Below are 24912 nucleotides of genomic sequence, written 5' to 3'. Positions count from 1 at the left end.
GCTGGTGTTGTGCCTCTGTATTTTTTATACGTAAAAAATGTGCCATGGCTCAAAAAAGGTTGAAAAACACTGCTGTAGTTGGACACGTAGCATCACATTATCTCTCTATCGGTCTAATATGCTCGAGGTACTTTTATAGGATTTATCTCTTTCAACTACAACACAGTAAACCCCGAACACTACAACTGGTGCAATGGTTCCTTGTAAAACCTTACAACTGAAATAAAAGTGAAACTATCAACAAGACGCAGCAATGAGCACCGCAATTATTCTTGACTTTTGTTACCCGACAGGATAGGATAGGACAGGTTAGGTCTTTTTTGATATTGCACAAGTACAAGGAAACTTTGTTTTCAGCACAAACCCGTTCAAGATGAGACAAACAAAGAGTGTACAGCAGGGGTGTCAAACTCAAATACAGAGTGGGCCAAAATTCTAAACTGAACAAAGCCGCGGACCAAAGATGAACAACTTAACCTTTTAATTGGGACCCAAACAAGTTTTGCATTGAATATTGAACAAGCAAGGCTTGTATAACTTTATAGTGACATGCAAAATCCAGTTTTGGGTTCTGGGTATTTGTTCTGTTGTGTTATGGTGCGTATGTTCTCCCGAAATGTGTTTGTCATTCTTGTTTTGTGTGGGTTCACAGTGTGGTGTAACAGTGTTAAAGTTGTTTATACGGCCCCCCTCAGTATGACCTGTATGGCTGTTGACCAAGTATGCCTTGCATTCACTTGTGTGTGTGTAGAAGCCGCATATATTACGTGACTGGGTCGTCACGCTGATTGTATGGAGGAAAAGTGGACGTGACGACAGGTTGTAGAGCAGGGGTGGCCACACTTTTTCTGCAGGCGAGCTACTTTTCAATTGACCAACTCGAGGGGATCTACCTCATTTATATATATCATTTATATTTATTTATTTATGAAAAAGACATTTTTGTAAATGTGTTTAATGATAATACAAGCATGTGTAACACATATAGATGTCTTTCTTTCACAAAGACAAGAATATAAGTTGGTGTATTACCTGATTCTGATGACTTGCATTGATTGGAATCAGACAGTAATGATGATAACGCCCACATTTTCAAATGGAGGAGAAAAAAAGTTGTCCTTACTGTACAATACCACATGAAAGTGGTTGGTTTTTGGCATCTAATTCATCCAGCTTCCATACACTTTACAAGAAAAACATTGGCGGCAAATTCCGTAGCTTGCTTGATTGACATTCACGGCACCCGAGGGTCTTGTGAGATGACGCTGGCTGCTGCCAGTTCATTATTATGAAAAAATGACCGAGAGGAAGGCGAGAAACACTTTTTATTTCAACAGACTTTCGCGCCGTCCCTTCCGTCAAAACTCTAAAGGCCGACTGCACATTTCCTATCTTCACAATAAAAGCCCTGCTTCATGCTGCCTGCGCTAACTAAATAAGAGTCTCGGAAAGCTGGCGTGCACAAGTGATGTGCATGCCAGCTTTCTGAGGGATCGCTTGTGCACGCCAGTTTTCCGAGACTCTGTATTTAGTTAGCGCAGGCAGCATGAAGCAGGGCTTTTATTGTGAAGATAGGAAATGTGCAGTCGGCCTTTAGAGTTTTGACGGAAGGTACGGCGCGAGAGTCTGTTGAAATAAAAAGTGTTTCTCGCCTTCCTCTCGGTCATATTTTCATAATAATGATCTTGCAGCAGCCAGCGTCATCTCACAAGACCCTCCGGTACCGTGAATGTCATTTAAGTGACGTCTTGGTGAAGATTGATGATCGCTCATTTTTAGGTCTATTTTTTTTAAAAGCCTGGCTGGAGATCGACTGACACACCCCCCGCGGTCGACTGGTAGCTCGCCATTGACGTAATGGGCACCCCTGCTGTAGAGGATGCTAAAAGCAGTACCTTTAAGGCACGCACCCAATATTGTTGTCCGGGTGGAAATTCGGGAGAATGGTTGCCCTGGGAGATTTTCGGGGGGGGGGCACTGAAATCCGGGATCCTCCTGGAAAAATCGGGAGGTTTGGCAAGTATGAGAATTATCGTTGAATGCGGTGATACAGCGGCACTGCCACTCTATAATACCGGCGGGCCAGCTCTCATGTTAATTTATTATTGCTTCTAGGGCCAAATGAAATTACACGGGGGCCAGAGTTTGACACCCATGGTGTACAGGGTCACAGAACAGGAACGCTGATGGCTCGCCACAAGCCGCCTCGTAAAAGATGGGAAAAATGGTAAACGCTGGGGAAGGATGAGAAAAAAAATACAATCTAGACTGGGCTCCTAAGGGGGCCCAGTCTGGAGTGGGGAAAAACCTCCACAGCAAAGAACATACTGTATACATTTTGCAATACATCTTCAGATGTCTAGCAACAGAGGGGAGGGAGTTGGGGGCCATGGTGGCAGGCTGCAGCTGTCAGGCGCTGCCCATCCTTCCTTCACCCCTATTTGTGTCGAGGGCGCTGGATTTGCTTGCACAGCCAAGTGTTTCTCGACAGGATGGAGAAGTACAATCATGAAGGATCCGACACATGTCAGTCAAGCCCCCGGGGTTGTTAAAAGGACAAATGAGGGCGTGAAAGTAGCCAAGGAACAGTCAGAAATACCTGGAAAACGACCCCTGTCATTTCCAAAGTACTACGCTTGTATCCTGGTACCAACTCTAAAGGTCCACGAAAATGAGAGTCACAGGGAGGAATTGGTACATTTCACATTTGAATCAATACGGTACCAATTCCTGGTACATGGGAATCAGAATCAGAATCAGAATCAGAAGAGTTTTTTTTTATTGCCATTGTTTGAGAACAAGGTTCACCAACTAGGAATTTTCCTTGGTGCAGTGGTGCAACATAAACCACATAGAACACAGGATACTGTAGACCAGGGGTAGGGAACCTATGGCTCTAGAGCCAGATGTGGCTCTTTTGATGACTGCATCTGGCTCTCGGATAAATCTGAGCTGACCTTGCTTAACACAATAAGTAATGAATAATTCCACTTGTAATCACAGTGTTAAAAATGATGTTCAAAATATAAAACATTCTCATGCTTTTTCATGTTCAAGAACATGATTAATGGTAAGAAGTAATTTGTTTATTATTGGTTAGTGTGGGGCTTGCCCTCCTGGGGGTTATTCAGACCACCTAGAGCCTGTTTTAGGGTTACAATATTGTTTTATTTTCTTTTTCTCTCAGTTGGTTTCCAGCAATTGTCTTTTTCTCTTTCGTCCTCACTCGCGCTCTGGCTCCAGCCCCAACCCTGTCTCTCCTCCTGGCTGCTGCTTATAACAGAGCGACAGGTGATTACATAACAAGGCCCAGGTGGGCCATCTGTGCACCTGTCGCTGATTTCGAGGCCGGGCCTGGCAACATCCTGCTTTGCTGCAGGCCTGCAGGCCACGCTCCCTCCACAGTTAGCATCAGAATAACAATGTTATTAAAAAGAATAAGAGACTTATTATACTCAAAAAATGTTGGTCTTACTTAAAAATGCACGTGTTTAGTTGTGTTCAGTGCTAAAAAAAATATTATATGGCTCTTAGGGAAATACTTTTTAAAATATTTGGCTTCTTGGCTCTCTCAGACAAAAAGGTTCCCGACCCCTGCTGTAGGAAATAACATGAGCTTGTTTTAACAAAACATCTTAGGGTACATGAAACATATGTTTATTATTGCAAGTTTGTCCTTAAAAAAAATGTTGAACATACTAGACAACTTGTCTTTTAGTAGTAAGTAAACAAACAAAGACTCCTAATTAGTCTGCAGTAACATATTGTGTCATTTATACACCTATTATTTTGTCTATATTATGAGGGACAAACTGTAAAAATTAATTATTAATCGACTTGTTCATTCACTGTTAATATCTGCTTATTTTCTGTTTTAACATGTTCTATCTACACTTCTGTTAAAATGTAATAATCACTTATTCTTCTCTTCTTTGATACTTGACATTAGTTTGGGATGATACCACACATTTGGGTATCGATGCGATACCAAGTAGTTACAGGATCATACATTGGTCATATTCAAAGTCCTCATGTGTCCAGGGACGTATTTACTGACTTTATAAACATAATATAAATAAAAAAATTAAAAAAATACCTACTCAGTGGTTAGAGTGTCCGTCCTGAGATGGGTAGGTTGTGAGTTCAAACCCCAGCCGAGTCATACCAAAGACTATAAAAACGGGACCCGTTACCTCCCTGTTCGGCACTCAGCATGAAGGGTTGGAACTGGGGCTTAAATCACCAAACATGATTCCCGGGCGTGGCCACCGCTGTTGCTCACTGCTCCCCTCACCTCCCAGGGCGTGATCAAGGCTGATGGGTCAAATGCAGAGAATAATTTCGTCACACCTAGTGTGTGTGAAACAATCATTGGTACTTTAAACGTTAGTATCGACTAGATACGCTTCTGTACTTGGTATCATTACAGTGGATGTTAGGTTTAAGGACCGAGAATTTGATTCTTTATTATTGCGGTACTAGGGCTGCGAATCTTTGGGTGTCCCACGATTCGATTCAATATCGTTTCTTAGGGTCGCGATTCGATTATAAATCGATTTTTTTGATTCAACGCGATTCTCGATTCAAAAACGATATTTTTCCCATTCAAAGCGATTCTGTATTCATTCAATACATTAGATTTCAGCAGGATCTACCCCAGTCTGCTGACATGCTAGCGGAGTAGTAGATTTTTTTTAAAAGCTTTTATAATTGTAAAGGACAATGTTTTATCAACTGATTGCAATAATGTAAATGTTTTTTAACTATTAAACAAACCAAAAATATGACTTATTTTCGGTATCGGTTGGGGACATCTCTACGCTGCTGATCCGCCTCCGCTTGGGATGGTTTCCTGTGGACGGGACTCTCGCTGCTGTCTTGGATCCGCTTGAACTGAACTCTTGCGGCTGTGTTGGAGCCACTATGGATTGAACTTTCACAGTATCATGTTAGACCCGCTCGACATCCATTGCTTTCGGTCCCCTAGAGGGGGGGGGGGGTTGCCCACATCTGAGGTCCTCTCCAAGGTTTCTCATAGTCAGCATTGTCACTGGCGTCCCACTGGATGTGAATTCTCCCTGCCCACTGGGTGTGAGTTTTCCTTGCCCTTTTGTGGGTTCTTCCGAGGATGTTGTAGTCGTAATGATTTGTGCAGTCCTTTGAGACATTTGTGATTTGGGGCTATATAAATAAACATTGATTGATTGATTGATTGATTGGTTTTATCTTTGTGAAAACATTGGACACAAGCTTATGAGATGCCATGCAAGTGTAAGCCACTGTGACACTATTGTTCTTTTTATTTTTATAAATGTCTAATGATAATATCAATGCGGGATTTTTAATCACAGCTACGCTGAAATTATAACAAATATTGATACTGTTGTTGATAATATTCATTTTTGTTTCAATACTTTTGGTTTGTTCTGTGTGGTGTTTGTGTCTCCTCTCAATTGCTCTGTTTATTGCAGTTCTGAGTGTTGCTGGCTCAGGTTCGGTTTTGGAATTGGATTGCATTGTTATGGTATTGCTGGGTATTGGTTTGTTGGATTGATTAAAAAAAAAAAGAGAAACGATTCTGAATCGGACAACGTGAGAATCGCGATTCAAATTCGACTCAATTTTCCCACACCCTTATGGGGTTCTATACTAATACCAGTATACAGTACGAGCTTATGAGATAACAATGTTGTGTTTGTGTCCCACTCCCAGGTACCTGGGGATCACGCGGCCTCTCACCTACCCGGCCCGACAGAACGGTCAGCTGATGGCCAAGATGATCCTGGGGGTGTGGCTGGCGTCGGCGTCCATCACTCTGCCTCCTTTCTGCGGCTGGGCCAAGAACGTCCACAGCGCCGGCGTGTGCCTCATCAGCCAAGACTTTGGCTACACCATCTACTCCACGGCCGTGGCCTTCTACATCCCCATGCTGGTCATGCTGGTCATGTACTACAAAATCTTCCGGGCGGCCCGCAAGAGCGGCGCCAAGCACCGCTTCACTGACCTTTCCCGCCGCGAGCGGCTGGAAACGGTGGCTAACGAGGCGCTGCGGATGCAGGGCCTGAAGCCTCCCGGCGTGGCCGAGGAGTGCGCCGCTTTGTCCCGACTGCTGAACCGTGAGCGGAGGAACATCTCCATTTTCAAACGGGAGCAGAAAGCGGCGACGACACTGGGGGTGATCGTGGGGGTCTTTGCGGTGTGCTGGCTGCCGTTCTTCATCCTGTCCACCGCCAGGCCCTTCATCTGCGGGGTGGAGTGCAGCTGCGTGCCCATCTGGCTGGAGCGCACGCTGCTCTGGTTGGGCTACGCCAACTCCCTCATGAACCCCTTCATCTACGCCTTCTTCAACCGGGACCTGCGCTCCACGTACCGCGACCTTCTCCGCTGCCGCTATCGCAACATCAACCGCCGTCTGTCGGCCGTGGGCGTGCACGAAGCCCTGAAGGTTTAGACCACGCCGACTTGTACTGGTGCGCCTCCTGGGATTGATCACAACGCTTCTGACAGAACGCGAGTCACTCGCTGAGTACTTCAGTGAGTGAGAGATAGACCCTCGGTTAGGCTCTTTTTGGGAAACAAAACATTATTGTGGAGTCACGGCGTCGATCACGGGGAGACGAGACAAAGACAATAGAAGGCAAACAATCGAAGTGTATTATAAAAGTGTATGTTTGACATTTGAGCACAATGCAAACCAGGACCTTTCTGCTGAATCGGTGCTGTTGTGCGTCACCAGGAAATCAATGCAGGATAGAAGTCTACACTTGAAAAGATACTGGAATTAAATTGCATTGTCTCCCAGCTTACCAAAATATTGATTTTGCCATGGAAACATTGATATATTTTGCTCCTGAGTAGTTCTGGGTTCGATACTGCGGTTGGGATCTTTCTGTGTGGAGTTTGCATGTTCTCCCCGGGACTACGTGGGCTCTCTCCGGGTACTCCGGCTTCCTCCCACCTCCAAAGACATCCACCTGGAGATAGGCCCCTCCCACCTCCAAAGACATGCACCTGGGGATAGGCCCCTCCCACCTCCAAAGACATGCACCTGGGGATAGGCCCCTCCCACCTCCAAAGACATGCACCTGGGGATAGGCCCCTCCCACCTCCAAAGACATGCACCTGGGGATAGGTTGATTGGCAACACTAAATGGTCCCTAGTGTGCGAATGTTGTCTGCCTATCTGTGTTGGCCCTGTGATGAGGTGGCGACTTGTCCAGGGTGTACACTGGCTTCCATACACACACACACACACACACACACACACACACACACACATTTATATATGTGTGTTTATATATGTGCATATGTATATGTATGTATATATATATATATATGCATATATATATATATATGTGTATATGTATACAAATATATGTATATATATATGTATGTATATATATATATATATACATATATATATTTGGGTTAGGGATTTATATATATATATATATATATGTATATATCCATATATATATATATATATATATATATATATATAAATATATATATATATGACAAAGATAAAATAAGTCATATTTTTGTTTCGATTAATAGTTAAAACAAATTTTAATTATTGCAATCAGTTGATAAAACATTGTCCTTTACAATTATAAAATCTTTTTACAAACATCTACTACTCTGCCTGCATGACAGCAGACTGGGGTAGATCTTGCTGAAGTCCTATGTATTGAATGAATAGAGAATCCTTTTAAATCGGGAAAAAAATCGTTTTTGAATTGAGAATTGTGTTGAATTGAAAAAAAAAATAGATTTTGAATCGAATCGTGACCCCAAGAATCGATATTGAATCGAATCGTGGGACACCCAAAGATTTGCAGCCCTATTAGATAACCAGTCCCAGCTGGGCAATCTACTCACCGCAGACCACGCTCCCCTCCACTGGTGCATTGACAAAGTATTGAACAAAGGCTGAACATTTACGTGGATGTGATTTCAAGTTTTTTATTTTTATCAAATTTGGAAACTTAAAACATTTCATAAGGTATTGTCTTTAGAAATTTGAGGAATAAAATAAATGTATTACATTTTGGAATGAGGCTTTTACATAACCAAATGTGGAAAAAGTGAAGCTTTCCGAATGCATCGTATTGTTTTGTTATGTTGTGGAATTGTGCATTTCTTGTGAAAGTTTCGACTGGTAAATAGCACCGATTCGGTAGAAGGGCTCATTTATTTCTTATGCTAAACATGTCTTTGTGTTTTCTACTGTGCACTTAAGTCTCAACTGCATCACTTCATGTACAAGTCAGAGTTTCAAAGTGGTCCCGTCACCAAAAACACGGTTCATGTTTCACAAATGTGATTGATAGTTATGGCTTGCAATGTGGGTCAAACCTGGGAAATCCTCCCTTTTTGGTTTTGACAAAGAAAAAGTAAAAAAAAACGGTTTGTAGCCTGAAACCGATTCTCCCCACGTTATTTTTCTTTTTTAGAATGGAAATAGTAAAGGACATTATAGCTGTTTCCGTGAGAGTTCCATGTTTCCCACACTTGACTGAGTTCTTTCCACTGCTGTTATTTTGTCACGCCACAGGCGGCTCGCTGACCTTGACGACACAGCAAGGAGACTTTCAAACACTTGACAAGGAGAACATTTCTCACAAACTCCTGAACAATTATCTCCGTCGTCGTTTTTTTTTTTGCAAACGACATTTGATCGACCGTTACTTTTCCGACTCGTTCCAACAGGTGTCACAGGCCGGCTGTCAGATTCTACCTCGACTTTTGACAACAACGCACATTTCCTCCAAACTTTTGAGACTCTTATCTGACGTTTTATTTTGGTCATCAGCAGCTCTTTTCCAATGGTTGTCAAGTGGATAAAGAAGTGCTCTGTGATTGAAGCACTCAGTGGCATCCCCTTTGTAAATAAAGAAGTCCCTGGTCATCATGTGCTTGTGGTCTTGGCTCATCCTCACATTTTTCTGTCTCATCTTCAAAGTGCAGAGAATCCGTAAAGATTGCTTGCTTTGTTGTCATCCTGATACCAGCTTGTCCTTATCTCCGTTTATTTACACCATGGAACTGTGCTTATCTTCACACCGAACCCAAATTGAAACCAAACATCTCTATTGCTTGCACGTCCAGAGGTGGGTAGTAACGCGCTACATTTACTCCGTTACATCTACTTCAGTAACTTTTGGCTTAAATTGTACTTCTAAGAGTAGTTTTAATGCAACATACTTTTACTTGAGTATATTTATAGAGAAGAAACGCTACTTTTACTCTACATTTATCTACATTCAGCTCGCTGCTCGCTACTGATTTTTATCAGTCTGTTAATGCACGCTTTGTTTGTTTTGGTTTGTCGGACAGACCTTCAAAGTAGGATCCATCACATGCCTGCGTTTCACCAATCAAATGCAGTCACTGGTGATGTTTGACTCCCTTTAACCAATCAAATGCAGTCACTGGTGATGTTTGACTCCATTTCACCAATCAAATGCAGTCACTGGTGATGTTTGACTCCATTTCACCAACCAAATGCAGTCACTGGTGATGTTTGACTCCATTTCACCAATCAAATACAGTCACTGGTGATGTTTGACTCCATTTCACCAATCAAATGCAGTCACTGGTGATGTTTGACTCCATTTCACCAATCAAATGCAGTCACTGGTGATGTTTGACTCCATTTCACCAATCAAATGCAGTCACTGGTGACGTTTGACTCATTTTCACCAATCAAATGCAGTCACTGGTGATGTTTGACTCCCTTTGACCAATCAAATGCAGTCACTGGTGATGTTTGACTCCATTTCACCAATCAAATGCAGTCACTGGTGATGTTTGACTCCTTTTCACCAATCAAATGCAGTCACTGGTGACGTTTGACTCCGTTTCACCAATCAAATGCAGTCACTGGTGATGTTTGACTCCATTTCACCAATCAAATGCAGTCACTGGTGACATTTGACTCATTTTCACCAATCAAATGCAGTCACTGGTGATGTTTGACTCCATTTCACCAATCAAATGCAGTCACTGGTGATGTTTGACTCCATTTCACCAATCAAAAGCAGTCACTGGTGATGTTTGACTCCATTTCACCAATCAAATGCAGTCACTGGTGACGTTTGACTCCATTTCACCAATCAAATGCAGTCACTGGTGACGTATGACTCCATTTCACCAATCAAATGCAGTCACTGGTTAGGTTTGACTCCTTTTCACCAATCAAATGCAGTCACTGGTGATGTTTGAGTCTGTTTCACCAATCAAATGCAGTCACTGGTGACGTTTGACTCCGTTTCACCAATCAAATGCAGTCACTGGTGATGTTTGACTCCCTTTCACCAATCAAATGCAGTCTCTGGTGACGTTTGACTCCGTTTCACCAATCAAATGCAGTCACTGGTGACGTTTGACTCCGTTTCCCCAATCAAATGCCGTCTCTGGTGACGTCTGACTCCGTTTCACCAATGAAACAGAGCCATAAATTTTATTTAGATTTTTTTAAATAAATTTGAACATATACAAACTGTTTAAAATATTAATCAAAGTAAGTACAAAAACAGTATAAAAACTGTACAAAACAGTGCCAGGGGGTTGTAAATTCAAAGTAACTAAAATAGAATGCAAAAAATATATATATATAAAATAAACAAAGTTCAAAGCCATAGGCTCACTCAATCTCAGTAAATAACTTACATTTGGAACACAGCATCATCGTTCTCACAGCTTTTTGGTTGTTAGGGGTAGAGTGTTTTAATGTATCCAACGATCCATCCATTTCCTACCGCTTATTCCCTTTGAGGTCGCGGGGGGCGCTGGTGCCTACCTCAGCTACAACTGGGCAGAAGGCAGTGTACACCCTGGACAAGTCTCCACCTCATCGCAGGGCCTGTTTTAATGTAGAGTTCTAAATCTTTTTTAAAGGCACAAAAAACAGTTTGGGTATTAAGAAACTTACATTCATGAATATAAAACTTAGCCAATAGTATAATGAGCTTGCAAAGGTAAAATTAATTTTCAAATTGGTTTTCAATACAGTGTAAAACCTAATATATATTATTTAATATATATTATTGTTTTAGTTGCTTAAGAGATATTCCTGGCTCTGAATGTGTTCATTGCTATGTTTATGTTTTTGTGCATTACTTGTTGCCGTCATCATTAAACGAACAGTTACTCAGTACTTGAGTAGTTATTTCACAACATACTTTTTACTTTTACTCAAGTAAATATTTGGGTGACTACTCCTTACTTTTACTCGAGTAATACATCTCTAAAGTAACAGTACTCTTACTTGAGTACAATTTCTGGCTACTCTACCCACCTTTGGTGACGTGTGCCAGCTATATAAAAGGAAAATGGGCAATAATAAAGGATTTTTTAAACCATTTGTAAATATTTGTATTTACCGTATTTTTCAGACTCTACATCGCAGTTTTTTTCATAGTGCGACAAATACTCCGGAGCGACTTAAGTGTGAAATTATTAACAAATTACCGTAAAATATCAAATAATATTATTTATCTCATTCGCGGAAGAGACGAAGAAAATGTCAGCAATCGTCACACACACGTCAACCAATAAGAATTCGGCAGGGAGGGTCATGCCAGAAGTGCATTGTGGGTCATTGAATGCTAACTGCTATATGCTATATGCTACCGCCGTAGCTATTAAAATGGATCATTTCAAGGTTGGCAGTAACTTATAAAAACTGAGAAGGGCTGAACAAAACTGGCACCGAAAAGGAAATCAATGGACCGGACTCTCACTATATTATGCTAGATCAGTTTCACGGCCATTGGACTGGTCGCCAGGTTTGTCATTGTCATCCCATCGGGAAGTCCTGTGGGGAGTGCTCAGAGAGTATGGGGTATCGGACTGTCTGATTGTGGCGATCCACTCCCTGTATGATCAGTGTCAGAGCTTGGTCCGCATTGCTGGCAGTAAGTCGGACACGTTTCCAGTGAGGGTTGGACTCCGCCAAGGCTGTCCTTTGTCACCCATTCTGTTCATAACTTTTATGGACAGAATTTCTAGGCGCAGTCAAGGCATTGAGGGGTTCTGGTTTGGTGGCCGCAGGATTAGGTCTCTGCTTTTTGCAGACGATGTGGTCCTTCATCTGGCCAGGATCTTCAGCTCTCGCTGGATCGGTTCGCAGCCGAGTGTGAAGCGACCGGAATGAAAATCAGCACCTCCAAGTCCGAGTCCATGGTTCTCGCCCGGAAAAGGGTGGAGTGCCATCTCCGGGTTGGGGAGGAGACCCTGCCCCAAGTGGAGGAGTTCAAGTAACTAGGAGTCTTGTTCACGAGTGAGGGAAGAGTGGATGGTGAGATCGACAGGCGGATCGGTGCGGCGTCTTCAGTAATGCGGATGTTGTACCGATCTGTTGTGGTGAAGAAGGAGCTGAGCCGGAAGGCAAAACCCTCAATTTACCGGTCGATCTACGTTCCCATCCTCACCTATGGTCATGAGCTTTGGGTCATGACCGAAAGGATAAGATCACGGGTACAAGCGGCCCAAATGAGTTTCCAGGTCTCTCCCTTAGAGATAGGGGGAGAAGCTCTGCCATCCGGGAGGAACTCAAATTAAAGCCGTTGCTCCTCCACATGGAGAGGAGCCAGATGAGGTGGTTCGGGCATCTGGTCAGGATGCCACCCGAACGCCTCCCTAGGGAGGTGTTTAGGGCACGTCCAACAGGTAGGAGGCCACGGGGAAGACCCAGGACACGTTGGGAAGACTCGGGATCCCCCGGGAAGAGCTAGACGAAGTGGCCGGAGAGAGGGAAGTCTGGGTTTCCCTGCTTAGGCTGCTGCCCCCGCGACCCGACCTCGGATAAGCGGAAGCAGATGGATGGATGGATCCCATTGAGTTGAGTTTTTCCTTGCCCTGATGTGGGATCTGAGCCCAGGATGTCGTTGTGGATTGTGCAGCCCTTTGAGACACTGGTGATTTAGGGCTATATAAGTAAACTTTGATTGATTGATTGAAATTGTAATGTTTTAAAAAGTATTTTTACTAACCCATGTATTGAGATTCATATTAGATCGTCATGTATGGTCGACACAAACCTCTATTGTCCTGCACAGAATATTCGAACACACGTTGACACAAACAGAAGTTTTTAAAGAAATGAGCCCGCTAAATCACAAATTATATTTTGAGAAAAGCGGTCGATGACATAAATTGACTGGGACTTGATGAGTGTTTCCACGGAAACGGGTGAGCGACATAAGCAAGTTCCACTCTATTAGTACAAAGTTCATTTTCGTTCTACACTCGACTGCTGAAACACATTTGAAGCCCTTCTGTACACAATAGTTACTGTAAATGTTTGTTTTTTGGCATCTAAATCAATCAATCAATCAATCAATGTTTATTTATATAGCCCCAAATCACAAATGTCTCAAAGGACTGCACAAATCATTACGACTACAACATCCTCGGAAGAACCCACAAAAGGGCAAGGAAAACTCACACCCAGTGGGCAGGGAGAATTCACATCCAGTGGGACGCCAGTGACAATGCTGACTATGAGAAACCTTGGAGAGGACCTCAGATGTGGGCAACCCCCCTCTCTAGGGGACCGAAAGCAATGGATGTCGAGCGGTTCTAACATGATACTGTGAAAGTTCAATCCATAGTGGCTCCAACACAGCCGCGAGAGTTCAGTTCAAAGCGGATCCAAGACAGCAGCGAGAGTCCCACCCACAGGAAACCATCTCAAGCGGAGGCGGATCAGCAGCGTAGAGATGTCCCCAACCGATACACAGGCGAGCGGTCCATCCTGGGTCTCGACTCTGATCAGCCAGTACTTCATCCCTGGTCATCGGACCGGACCCTCTCCACAAGGGAGGGGGGGACATAGGAGAAAAAAGAAAAGAAGCGGCAGATCAACTGGTCTAAAAAGGAGGTTTATTTAAAGGCTAGAGTATACAGATGAGTTTTAAGGTGAGACTTAAATGCTTCTACTGAGGTGAAATATTGTGTTCCTAGTCCAGGGGACGACTTTTTGCTGGTTTCTTGATGAAATTGTACCTGAGACAGCGTCAGGAATGTGCTATGACTACAGTGTGTGTTGCACTTCCAGCCGTGCAAGAGTGCAGTTCAAAAACTCCGACAAGGGGAGAAAAACCCACTTGACCTCAATAAATGTCTTCAGAGTAATCCTGCTTGATTTGTACATGTTCATGGCGAGGATGATGAAGGCAGAATCACACCAAGAAAGCAATGAAGCGAAAGAGCATTGCGGCTTAGTTCAGAGCTCAACACAATTGTCTGCAACCTGAGTCCATTCTACTCTATCGGGTTCTATCTTGTACTAAAATGTGTGCAAGAAGCAGCATAAATACCACGATACATATTGTGGACAGAAACTCACTTGGCTTCAATCCTGCAGTTTTGTTTTGACTACAGAGGTGGTTCATAGTCACCGACTAACACCTCACAATAGCAACATAAAACAAGTTTGAACTTTCACAGTATCATGTTAGACCCGCTCGACATCCATTGCTTTCGGTCCCCTAGAGGGGGGGGGGGGGGGGGGGGGTTGCCCACATCTGAGGTCCTCTCCAAGGTTTCTCATAGTCAGCATTGTCACTGGCGTCCCACTGGATGTGAATTCTCCCTGCCCACTGGGTGTGAGTTTTCCTTGCCCTTTTGTGGGTTCTTCCGAGGATGTTGTAGTCGTAATGATTTGTGCAGTCCTTTGAGACATTTGTGATTTGGGGCTATATAAATCAATCAATCAATCAATCAATGTTTATTTATATAGCCCCAAATCACAAATGTCTCAAAGGGCTGCACAAATCATTACGACTACAACATCCTGGGAAGAACCCACAAAAGGGCAAGGAAAACTCACACCCAGTGGGCAGGGAGAATTCACATCCAGTGGGACGCCAGTGACAATGGTGACTATGAGAAACCTTGGAGAGGACCTCAGATGTGGGCAACCCTTCCCCTCTAGGGGACCGAAAGCAATGGATGTCGAGCGAATCTAACATGATACTGTGAAAGTTCAATCCATAGTGGCTCCAACACAGCCGCGAGAGTTCAGTTCAAGCGGATCCGAGACAGCAACGAGAGTCCCGTCCACAGGAAACCATCTCAAGCGGATCAGCAGCGTAGAGATGTCCCCAACCGATACAGGCGAGCGGTCCATCCTGGGTCCCGACGAGCGGTCCATCCTGGGTCTCGACTCTGGACAGCCAGTACTTCATCCATGGTCATCGGACCGGACCCCCTCCACAAGGGAGGAGGGGACATAGGAGAAAGAAAAGAAGCGGCAGATCAACTGGTCTAAAAAGGAGGTCTATTTAAAGGCTAGAGTATACAAATGAGTTTTAAGGTGAGACTTAAATGCTTCTACTGAGGTGGCATCTCGAACTGTTACCGGGAGGGCATTCCAGAGTACTGGAGCCCCAACGGAAAACGCTCTATAGCCCGCAGACTTTTTTTGGGCTCTAGGAATCACTAATAAGCCGGAGTCTTTTGAACGCAGATAAACATTGATTGATTGATTGATTGAAGTTTTATAGACAAAAAAAATGACAAATTCAGACACAAAAACAGAGGTCTCCATTTTCCTTGTTGTGAGTAAATCAATTGGTTCGCAATTGAATTGTTTCTAACAACCATAACGATAGTCTCAATATGAAAAATGCTCGTTTATTACAATTTGGTACATAATTAGCAGCACCTACCAATAACTCCAAACAATGTCTCCTTATCACACAACTCTTATGCTTGAAGGCCGTTGCTATAGTTATTATCATTTGTGCTCAAGTTATACTTTTCTATCTGTGCAAAGGCACACAAAGTGTTATCTTCCACTGCAAGTTGACCTCGCAGCAGCAGTTCCTGTTTCCAGAGCCTGCCTGCTAAACAGCCAAGGACGGACTTCGAGTACCTTCAACGAAGACAAGACTGTCACGTTTGTACATCTGATTTCATGTTTGATCATATTTTGTGTTCTGAACTCTTCTTCTGTTTTTTCACTTCCTGGTTTGTTTTTGTTACCATGACAACTCATTGCTTTTCACCTTGCCCTCCTAGTCACGCCCATGCCCTCAGTCCTGCACCTGTTCCTAATTATTCACAGCCACTATTTAAGTCCATTTCTTTCTGTCCATCAGTCTGGGAACATCAACTTTCATTACCCATGCCGTTCTAACTTTCATTGCCTTACATACTTCATGCCATGCTTGTTGATTCATCCACGCCAGGTAAGTTTTTGTTTGTATTTATGTCTTTGAAATAAGCGGTAGAAATGGATGGATGGATAGTATCTTTTGATACTATCAAAGACATGCACCTGGGGATAGGTTGATTGGCAACACTAAATGGTCCCTAGTGTGTGAATGTTGTCTGTCTATCTGTGTTGGCTCTGCGATGAGGTGGCGACTTGTCCAGGGTGTACCCCGACTTCCGCCCGATTGTAGCTGAGATAGGCGCCAGCGCCCCCCGCGACCCCAAAAGGGAATAAGCGGTAGAAAATGGATGGATGGATAGTATTTTTTGTTTGTTTGTAGATAGTATTGCCATTGTGCTGTTTTTGTTCTAAGTTATAGTATAGATTTGTATCCGCCACGGAACGCGTCCTTGGTTTGCCTTTTTTTTGTATTTTGAGTATTAATCAAATTAAAACTATGTACCTGAATTCACGCCCTGCTCCTCCTGTAATCCCGCTGCGTCGAAGGAGCACAAACAATCCAAGTCCAAGCCTGACAAAGACGACAGCACGCAGACAAAGCAGAGACAAGACGAAATCACAAGGCCTCCAGCACGTTCAGTTTGAATAATCACGTATTGTGCGTGCTGAGCTGCTCGCATGACATGTCTGACCACTCCCTTTAGAGTCTGAGCATCTCTACTTAGGCTGCTGCCCCCGCGACCCGACCTCGGATAAGTGGATGGATGTTGAAAATCTGTATAAATTAACTACCGTATTTCCTTGAATTGCTGCCAGGGCGCTAATTAATTTAAAACCTCTTCTCACTCCGGCGTTTACCAAAGGCATGCGGTAAATTTAGGCCCGCGCTTATAAATTTGAGTGTGATGTAAGGATACCATCATGAAAAGCACATTTAATTAAAAAAAAACGTTATTATGGTCTTACCTTTACTTATAAATGAAGTCCATGCGCAGCTCCTTCTGATCAAAAGCATCGATAACTTGTTTATAGAAGTCTTCCTTATCTTTCTTCAGTTTTAAAAGTGAAGTGAAGTGAATTATAGTTATATAGCGCTTTTCTCAAGTGACTCAAAGCGCTTTACATAGTGACACCCAACATCTAAGTTACATTTAAACCAGTGTGGGTGGCACTGGGAGCAGGTGGGTAAAGTGTCTTGCCCAAGGACACAACGGCAGTGACTAGGATGGCACAAGCGGGAATTGAACCTGTAACCCTCAAGTTGCTGGCACGGCCACTCTACCAACCGAGCTATGCCGCCTCACAAAAGTGAGGCGGCATAGTCTCTCTGTCTCGATGGAGATCTTCCTTTATTACCTCCTGCTTCGATTGAAAGTCCAGTTTAGAAAACTGTTTTATTTTAGATAAGTAATCCTCCATGTTAAAAGTGCAAGCGAGAGGAAAAAAATAAACGATCGCCGCTCACTCTTGCTGCTTGTTGTCACTTCTTCTGCAGCCGAGTAGTCGCAAGAAGGATCACTAGCGCCCTCTACCACCAGGAGGCAGGAGTCATTTAAGGACTCATATTTGACACACGCAGCTATGGTATATTAATAAAACATAGCTGCTCAGTTCTTTTTAGCATATTCAATAGCTTGGACCTTAAATCCTACTGAATAGCTCTTAATCTTCTTCCCTTTATGCAATTTCAAATGATTGAAATCAGCCTCCTCCATTTTGAAAATGATGACAGGTGAAGTGTCACTCGTGACGTGACGAGTTTGACCCGGTGGAAATTCCAGACATGCGCTAATAAAAATAATATTTTGCGAAACGAGTTTGACCCGGCAGTAATTCTAGGCAGGCACATACTATATACCCGGCGGCAATTCAAGGAAATACGGTAGTGGGAATTTAAAAAAACTAAATTCTGCTTAGCCAGCAGCGGCCCTGAGCCTTCCATTTTTCTTTGGGACTTAAAGAAGACTTAGTTCTCCGATGTGCAGGTTCTCAGGGCAGCGTGACATGAAAATAGTTGAAAATCCCTGAAGTGTAAAATCGAAACGTGATTCCTCCGGTGGACATGAAGTAGCAGTGAGCCAGAGTAGAGTCCTGGATGCAGCTCCCCTCCCCAAGCAGCCATGTCAACTGCCATTACACTTGGGGGGGGGAAGGAGCAGCGCTGCATCTGAGAAGAGGACTGACTTGCGGCCAACAGGCTTTGCTTCTCCGCGTGTGTCACAGTGCTGAGTGGGCGATGAAGAGGGGGAAATGTGCATGTAATGTTGGATATTCATCAAAGGGGAGCAGGCTAGTAGATGAGCTTTGCACACACACGATTCTGCTTCACTGACAACACCGATAGGCTGTGGATGCTGACACTTGGCGGTTCTAAAATGCCCCCGTAATTAAGTGATGGAGCTCTCTTTAATTGATGGGAGAGAGATCTCTATTAGCTGAATACCTCGCACCACTGAAGACACGGAGGAAGATAACGAAGAAGCGATGTGATTTAGACTAAAGTGGAGTGATGTGTGATACCATCCATTTTCTTTCCAATGCCAAACAAAATTGAGGCTGGTATCGGCGATCCTGTACCGACACTGTCTGCTTCAATTGAAATCTTGTGTACTCCAAATACCGTATTTCCTTGAATTGCCGCCGGGTATATAGTATGCACCTGCCTAGAATTACCGCAGGGTCAAACTCGTCACGTCACGAGTGACACTTCACCTGTCATCGTTTTCAAAATGGAGGAGGCTGATTTCAATCATTTGAAATCGCATAAAGGGAAGAAGATTAAGAGCTATTCAGTAGGATTTAAGGTCCAAGCTATTGAATATGCTAAAAAGAACAGTAAGCAGCTATGTTTTATTAATATACCGTAGCTGCGTGTGTCAAACATGAGTCATTAAATGACTCCCGCCTCCTGGTGGTAGAGGGCGCTAGTGATCCTTCTTGCGACTACTCGGCTGCAGAAGAAGTGACAACAAGCAGCGATCGTTTATTTTTTCCTCTCGCTTGCACTTTTAACATGGAGGATTACATATCTAAAATAAAACCGTTTTCTAAACTGGACTTTCAATCGAAGCAGGAGGTAATAAAGGAAGATCTCCATCGAGACAGAGAGACTTTTAAAACTGAAGAAAGATAAGGAAGACTTCTATAAACAAGTTATCGATGCTTTTGATCAGAAGGAGCTGCGCATGGACTTCATTTATAAGTAAAGGTAAGACCATAATAACATTTTTTTTTATTAAATGTGCTTTTCATGATGGTATCCTTACATCACACTCAAATTTATAAGCGCAGGCCTAAATTTACCACATGCCTTTGGAGTGAGAAGAGGTTTTAAATTAATTAGCGCCCTGGCAGCAATTCAAGGAAATACGGTAGTTAATTTATACACATTTTCAACATCCATCCATCTTCTTCCACTTATCCGAGGTCGGGTTGCGGGGGCAGCAGCCTAAGTAGGGATGCTCAGACTTCCCTATTCTCAGCCACTTCGTCTCGCTCTTCCCGGGGGATCCCGAGGCGTTCCCAGGCCAGCCGGGAGACATAGTCTTCCCAACGTGTCCTGGGTCTTCCCCGTGGCCTCCTACCGGCCATATTAAATCCTTCATTCTTGTGTCGGTGCTAATCCTCTGCAGAGTTCCTGGTACACTGGAGTCTATCCTGGGAATTTAGGCAAATAAAAAACATTCACACATACCATTTAGGATCTCCAATTAAACCTGGTTTGTGTTTGTCGTGAATAAGAAACACACATGTGTTCATAAACTGAGTCTATTTGTCTCCCCTAGAAAACGTTGGACCACAAACAACAAATGAAGCCTCGATGTCCAATAAGACAAACAACAAATGTTTTGGCAGCAACAAGTAATTTGGAAGAAGACCCGACTTTTTAATTAGTTGAACAAAAAGAAGTCAGGAGCGTCTGATAAACATGGATAACAAAATATGTCAACAGAAGCAGTAAATTGGATTATTTGCTGGTGAAAAATGCAAATGAAAACTTTGAAACTGCTTCTGTCATCAATCAAACCTTGGAAAGAAGAACCATCAGGCAGCTCATCTGAGGCTCATCCATCCATCCATCTTCTACCACTTATTCCCTTTTGGGGTCGCGGGGGCGCTGGCGCCTATCCCAGCTACAATCGGGCGGAAGGCGGGGTACACCCTGGACAAGTCGCCACCTCATCACAGGGCCAACACAGATAGACAGACAACATTCACACACTAGGGACCATTTAGTGTTGCCAATCAACCTATCCCCAGGTGCATGTCTTTGGAGGTGGGAGGGGCCTATCCCCAGGTGCATGTCTTTGGAGGTGGGAGGGGCCTATCCCTAGGTGCATGTCTTTGGAGGTGGGAGGGGCCTATCCCCAGGTGCATGTCTCTGGAGGTGGGAGGGGCCTATCCCCAGGTGCATGTCTTTGGAGGTGGGAGGGGCCTATCCCCAGGTGCATGTCTTTGGAGGTGGGAGGGGCCTATCCCCAGGTGCATGTCTTTGGAGGTGGGAGGGGCCTATCCCCAGGTGCATGTCTTTGGAGGTGGGAGGGGCCTATCCCCAGGTGCATGTCTTTGGAGGTGGGAGGGGCCTATCCCCAGGTGAATGTCTTTGGAGGTGGGAGGGGCCTATCCCCAGGTGCATGTCTTTGGAGGTGGGAGGGGCCTATCCCCAGGTGCATGTCTTTGGAGGTGGGAGGAAGCCGGCGTACCCGGAGGGAACCCACGCATTCACGGGGAGAACATGCAAACTCCACACGGAAAGATCCCGAGCCTGGATTTGAACCCAGGACTGCAGGACCTTCGTATTGTGAGGCAGACGCACTAACCCCTCTGCCACCGTGAAGCCCCATCTGAGCCTCAGTCTCCTCTAAAACTACACAATGCTTTTTTAAATGGCTTGATGACTTTTTCTGAAACTGTTTTTAATCGGCGGCATAGCTCGGTTGGTAGAGTGGCCGTGCCAGCAACTTGAGGGTTGCAGGTTCGATTCCCGCTTGTGCCATCCTAGTCACTGCCGTTGTGTCCTTGGGCAAGACACTTTACCCACCTGCTCCCAGTGTCACCCACACTGCTTTAAATGTAACTTAGATATTGGGTTTCACTATGTAAAGCACTTTGAGTCACTTGAGAAAAGCGCTATATAAATATAATAATTCAATCCCTGGAGCCGACTGGAGTCTTCAATCAGGAACCAGACTAACTTCTGCAGCAGAGACCACCTTTAAAGGGAGTCCTGGATTACGCACATTTCCAGAATTAGGGACTTGTTTAAAACATTCTACTCTTGTTCTACACGATGTGGAAGTGACATGTAAACAGGAAATAAACACATACCAAAATAGCAGTGGTATACAAAAAAACAAATGCTGGTTCTCAGGAGGTTGGCGTGTATCCTGGTGTCATTTCTATACATTTCAAAAACAACTTGAAATGTGGACTCGTCAGACCACAGAACACTTTTCCACTCTGCATCAGTCCATCTTAGATGATCTCGGGCCCAGCCAAGCCGGCTGCGATCCTGGGTGTTGTTGATACATGGCTTTGGCTTGCATAGTAGAGTTTTAACTTGGACTTACAGATGTAGTGACAAACTATAGTTACTGACAGTGGTTTTCTGAAGTGTTCCTGAGCCCACGTGGTGATATCCTTTACACACTGATGTCGCTTTTTCATGCAGTACCGCCTGAGGGCATAAAGGTGTGTAATATCATGCAGTGATTTCTCCAGATTCTCTGAACCTTTTGATGATATTACGGAGCGTTGATGGTGAAATCCCTACATTCCTTGCAATAGCTGGTTGAGAAATGTTGTTCTTAAACAATTTGCTCAGGCATTTGTTGACAAAGTGGTGACCCTCGCCCCGTCCTTGTTTGTGAATGAGTGAACATTTCATGGAAGCTGCTTTTATAGCCAATCATGGCACCCACCTGTTCCCAATTAGCCTGTTCACCTGTGGGATGTTCCAAATAAGTGTTTGGTGAGCATTCCTCAACTTTCTCAGTCTTTTTTGCCACTTGTGCCAGCTTGTTTGAAACATGTTGCAGGCACCAATATCCAAATGAGCTAATATTTGCAAAAAATATCAACAATTTTCAGTTCGAACATTAAATATCTTGTCTTTGCAGTCTATTAAGTTGAATTTAAGATGAAAAGGATTTTCAAATAATTATATTCTCTTTTTATTTACCTTTTACACAAGGTGACAACTTCACTGCGTTTGAGTTTTGTATGTCAGTAAAACACTGATGTACAGTAGTTGATACTGTGAGAGTCCAGTCCATAGTGGATCTAACATAATAGTGAGAGTCCAGTCCATAGTGGATCTAACATAATAGTGAGAGTCCAGTCCATAGTGGATCTAACATAATAGTGTGAGAGTCCAGTCCATAGTGGATCTAACATAATAGTGAGAGTCCAGTCCATAGTGGATCTAACATAATAGTGAGAGTCCAGTCCATAGTGGATCTAACATAATAGTGAGAGTCCAGTCCATAGTGGATCTAACATAATAGTGTGAGAGTCCAGTCCATAGTGGATCTAACATAATAGTGAGAGTCCAGTCCATAGTGGATCTAACATAATAGTGTGAGAGTCCAGTCCATAGTGGATCTAACATAATAGTGAGAGTCCAGTCCATAGTGGATCTAACATAATAGTGAGAGTCCAGTCCATAGTGGATCTAACATAATAGTGTGAGTCCAGTCCATAGTGGATCTAACATAAGAGTGAGAGTCCAGTCCATAGTGGATCTAACATAATAGTGAGAGTCCAGTCCATAGTGGATCTAACATAATAGTGTGAGAGTCCAGTCCATAGTGGATCTAACATAATAGTGAGAGTCCAGTCCATAGTGGATCTAACATAATAGTGTGAGAGTCCAGTCCATAGTGGATCTAACATAATAGTGAGAGTCCAGTCCATAGTGGATCTAACATAATAGTGAGAGTCCAGTCCATAGTGGATCTAACATAATAGTGAGAGTCCAGTCCATAGTGGATCTAACATAATAGTGTGAGTCCAGTCCATAGTGGATCTAACATAATAGTGAGAGTCCAGTCCATAGTGGATCTAACATAATAGTGAGAGTCCAGTCCATAGTGGATCTAACATAATAGTGAGAGTCCAGTCCATAGTGGATCTAACATAGTAGTGAGAGTCCAGTCCATAGTGGATCTAACATAATAGTGAGAGTCCAGTCCATAGTGGATCTAACATAATAGTGAGAGTCCAGTCCATAGTGGATCTAACATAATAGTGAGAGTCCAGTCCATAGTGGATCTAACATAATAATGAGAGTCCAGTCCATAGTGGATCTAACATAATAGTGAGAATCCAGTCCATAGTGGATCTAACATAATAGTGAGAGTCCAGTCCATAGTGGATCTAACATAATAGTGAGAGTCCAGTCCATAGTGGATCTAACATAATAGTGAGAGTCCAGTCCATAGTGGATCTAACATAATAGTGTGAGAGTCCCGTCCATAGTGGATCTAACATAATAGTGAGAGTCCAGTCCATAGTGGATCTAACATAATAGTGAGAGTCCAGTCCATAGTGGATCTAACATAATAGTGTGAGAGTCCCGTCCATAGTGGATCTAACATAATAGTGTGAGAGTCCCGTCCATAGTGGATCTAACATAATAGTGAGAGTCCAGTCCATAGTGGATCTAACATAATAGTGAGAGTCCAGTCCATAGTGGATCTAACATAATAGTGAGAGTCCAGTCCATAGTGGATCCAACATAATAGTGAGAATCCAGTCCATAGTGGATCTAACATAATAGTGAGAGTCCAGTCCATAGTAGGTCCAGCAGGAGACCATCCCTAGTGGAGACAGGTCAACCGTGCAGAGACGTCCCCAACTGATGCACAGATGAGTGCTCCACCTGACTTTGAACAGCCAGCGCGTCATCTGTGGTCAAATAGTAACCACTCCATGCAGGGGAGGGTGGCAGAGCAGGAAAGAGACAGCAGATCAACTGGTCTAAAAGTGGGATCTATTTGAAGGCCAGAGTATATCAATGAGTTTTAATTCGGGACTTAAAGGCCTACTGAAAGCCACTACTAGCGACCACACAGTCTGATAGTTTATATATCAATGATGAAATATTAACATTGCAACACATGGCAATACGGCCGCTTTAGTTTACTAAATTGTAATTTTATATTTCCTGCAAAGTGTCGTGTTGAAAACGTTGGCTATGTTGACGCGTGCGTTTGACGTCTCGGGTTCTATCAGACATTATTTTCACCCGATCCAAGCTATAAGTAGTCAGCTTTAGTCGCATAATTACACAGTATTTTGGACATCTGTGTTGCTGAATATTTTGCAATTTGTTCAATTAATAATGGAGACATCAAAGAAGAATGATGCAGGTGGGAAGCTTTTAGTCTTTAGCCACACAAACCCACGGTGTTTCCTTGTTTAAAATTCCCGAAGATGAAGCTTTACTATGGATCAGAGCGGTCAAGCGAACATGGGTCCCGACTACATGTCAACTGGCAATTTTCAGTGAGAAAATTGTGGTAAAAACTCTGCTCTTACCGGAGACATCAGCGGAGCTTGCTCTGTTCATGCGGCTGCCGTGACTTCCCTCAGAGACTCCGGCGTCAACACACCCGTGGCCACACCCCTCTGACTTCAGGTACTATTTAATCTCACTAAAACACTAGTAACACAATAAGCAGATAAGGGATTTTCCAGAATTATCCTAGTAAATGTGTCTAATAACATCTGAATCGCTCTCACTGCCTTTGTCTTTTTTTGTTTAGTTTTTTAAAGTTTTT

General features: G+C 43.6%; 2 protein-coding genes across 2 annotated transcripts in view; both read left to right on the top strand.

Annotated features, from left to right (window-relative positions):
- htr7c (5-hydroxytryptamine (serotonin) receptor 7c) overlaps nt 1-7272 on the top strand; it is a 97013-nt gene extending 89741 nt beyond the window's left edge. Inside the window, exon 2 of the mRNA XM_061907131.1 lies at nt 5713-7272. Within this exon, the coding sequence (XP_061763115.1) occupies nt 5713-6451 (739 nt within the window). The 3' untranslated portion in view covers nt 6452-7272. The remainder of the gene's footprint in view (nt 1-5712) is intronic.
- The window catches only part of LOC133556840 (cytoplasmic tRNA 2-thiolation protein 1), a 627421-nt gene that overhangs the window by 335158 nt on the left and 267351 nt on the right, over nt 1-24912 (top strand). The window lies entirely within an intron of this gene.

This window comes from Nerophis ophidion, linkage group LG07 (assembly GCF_033978795.1).
Source record: "Nerophis ophidion isolate RoL-2023_Sa linkage group LG07, RoL_Noph_v1.0, whole genome shotgun sequence".
In the NCBI taxonomy this organism is placed as follows: Eukaryota; Metazoa; Chordata; class Actinopteri; order Syngnathiformes; family Syngnathidae; genus Nerophis; species Nerophis ophidion.
This window is presented reverse-complemented; position numbering and strand designations above follow the sequence as displayed.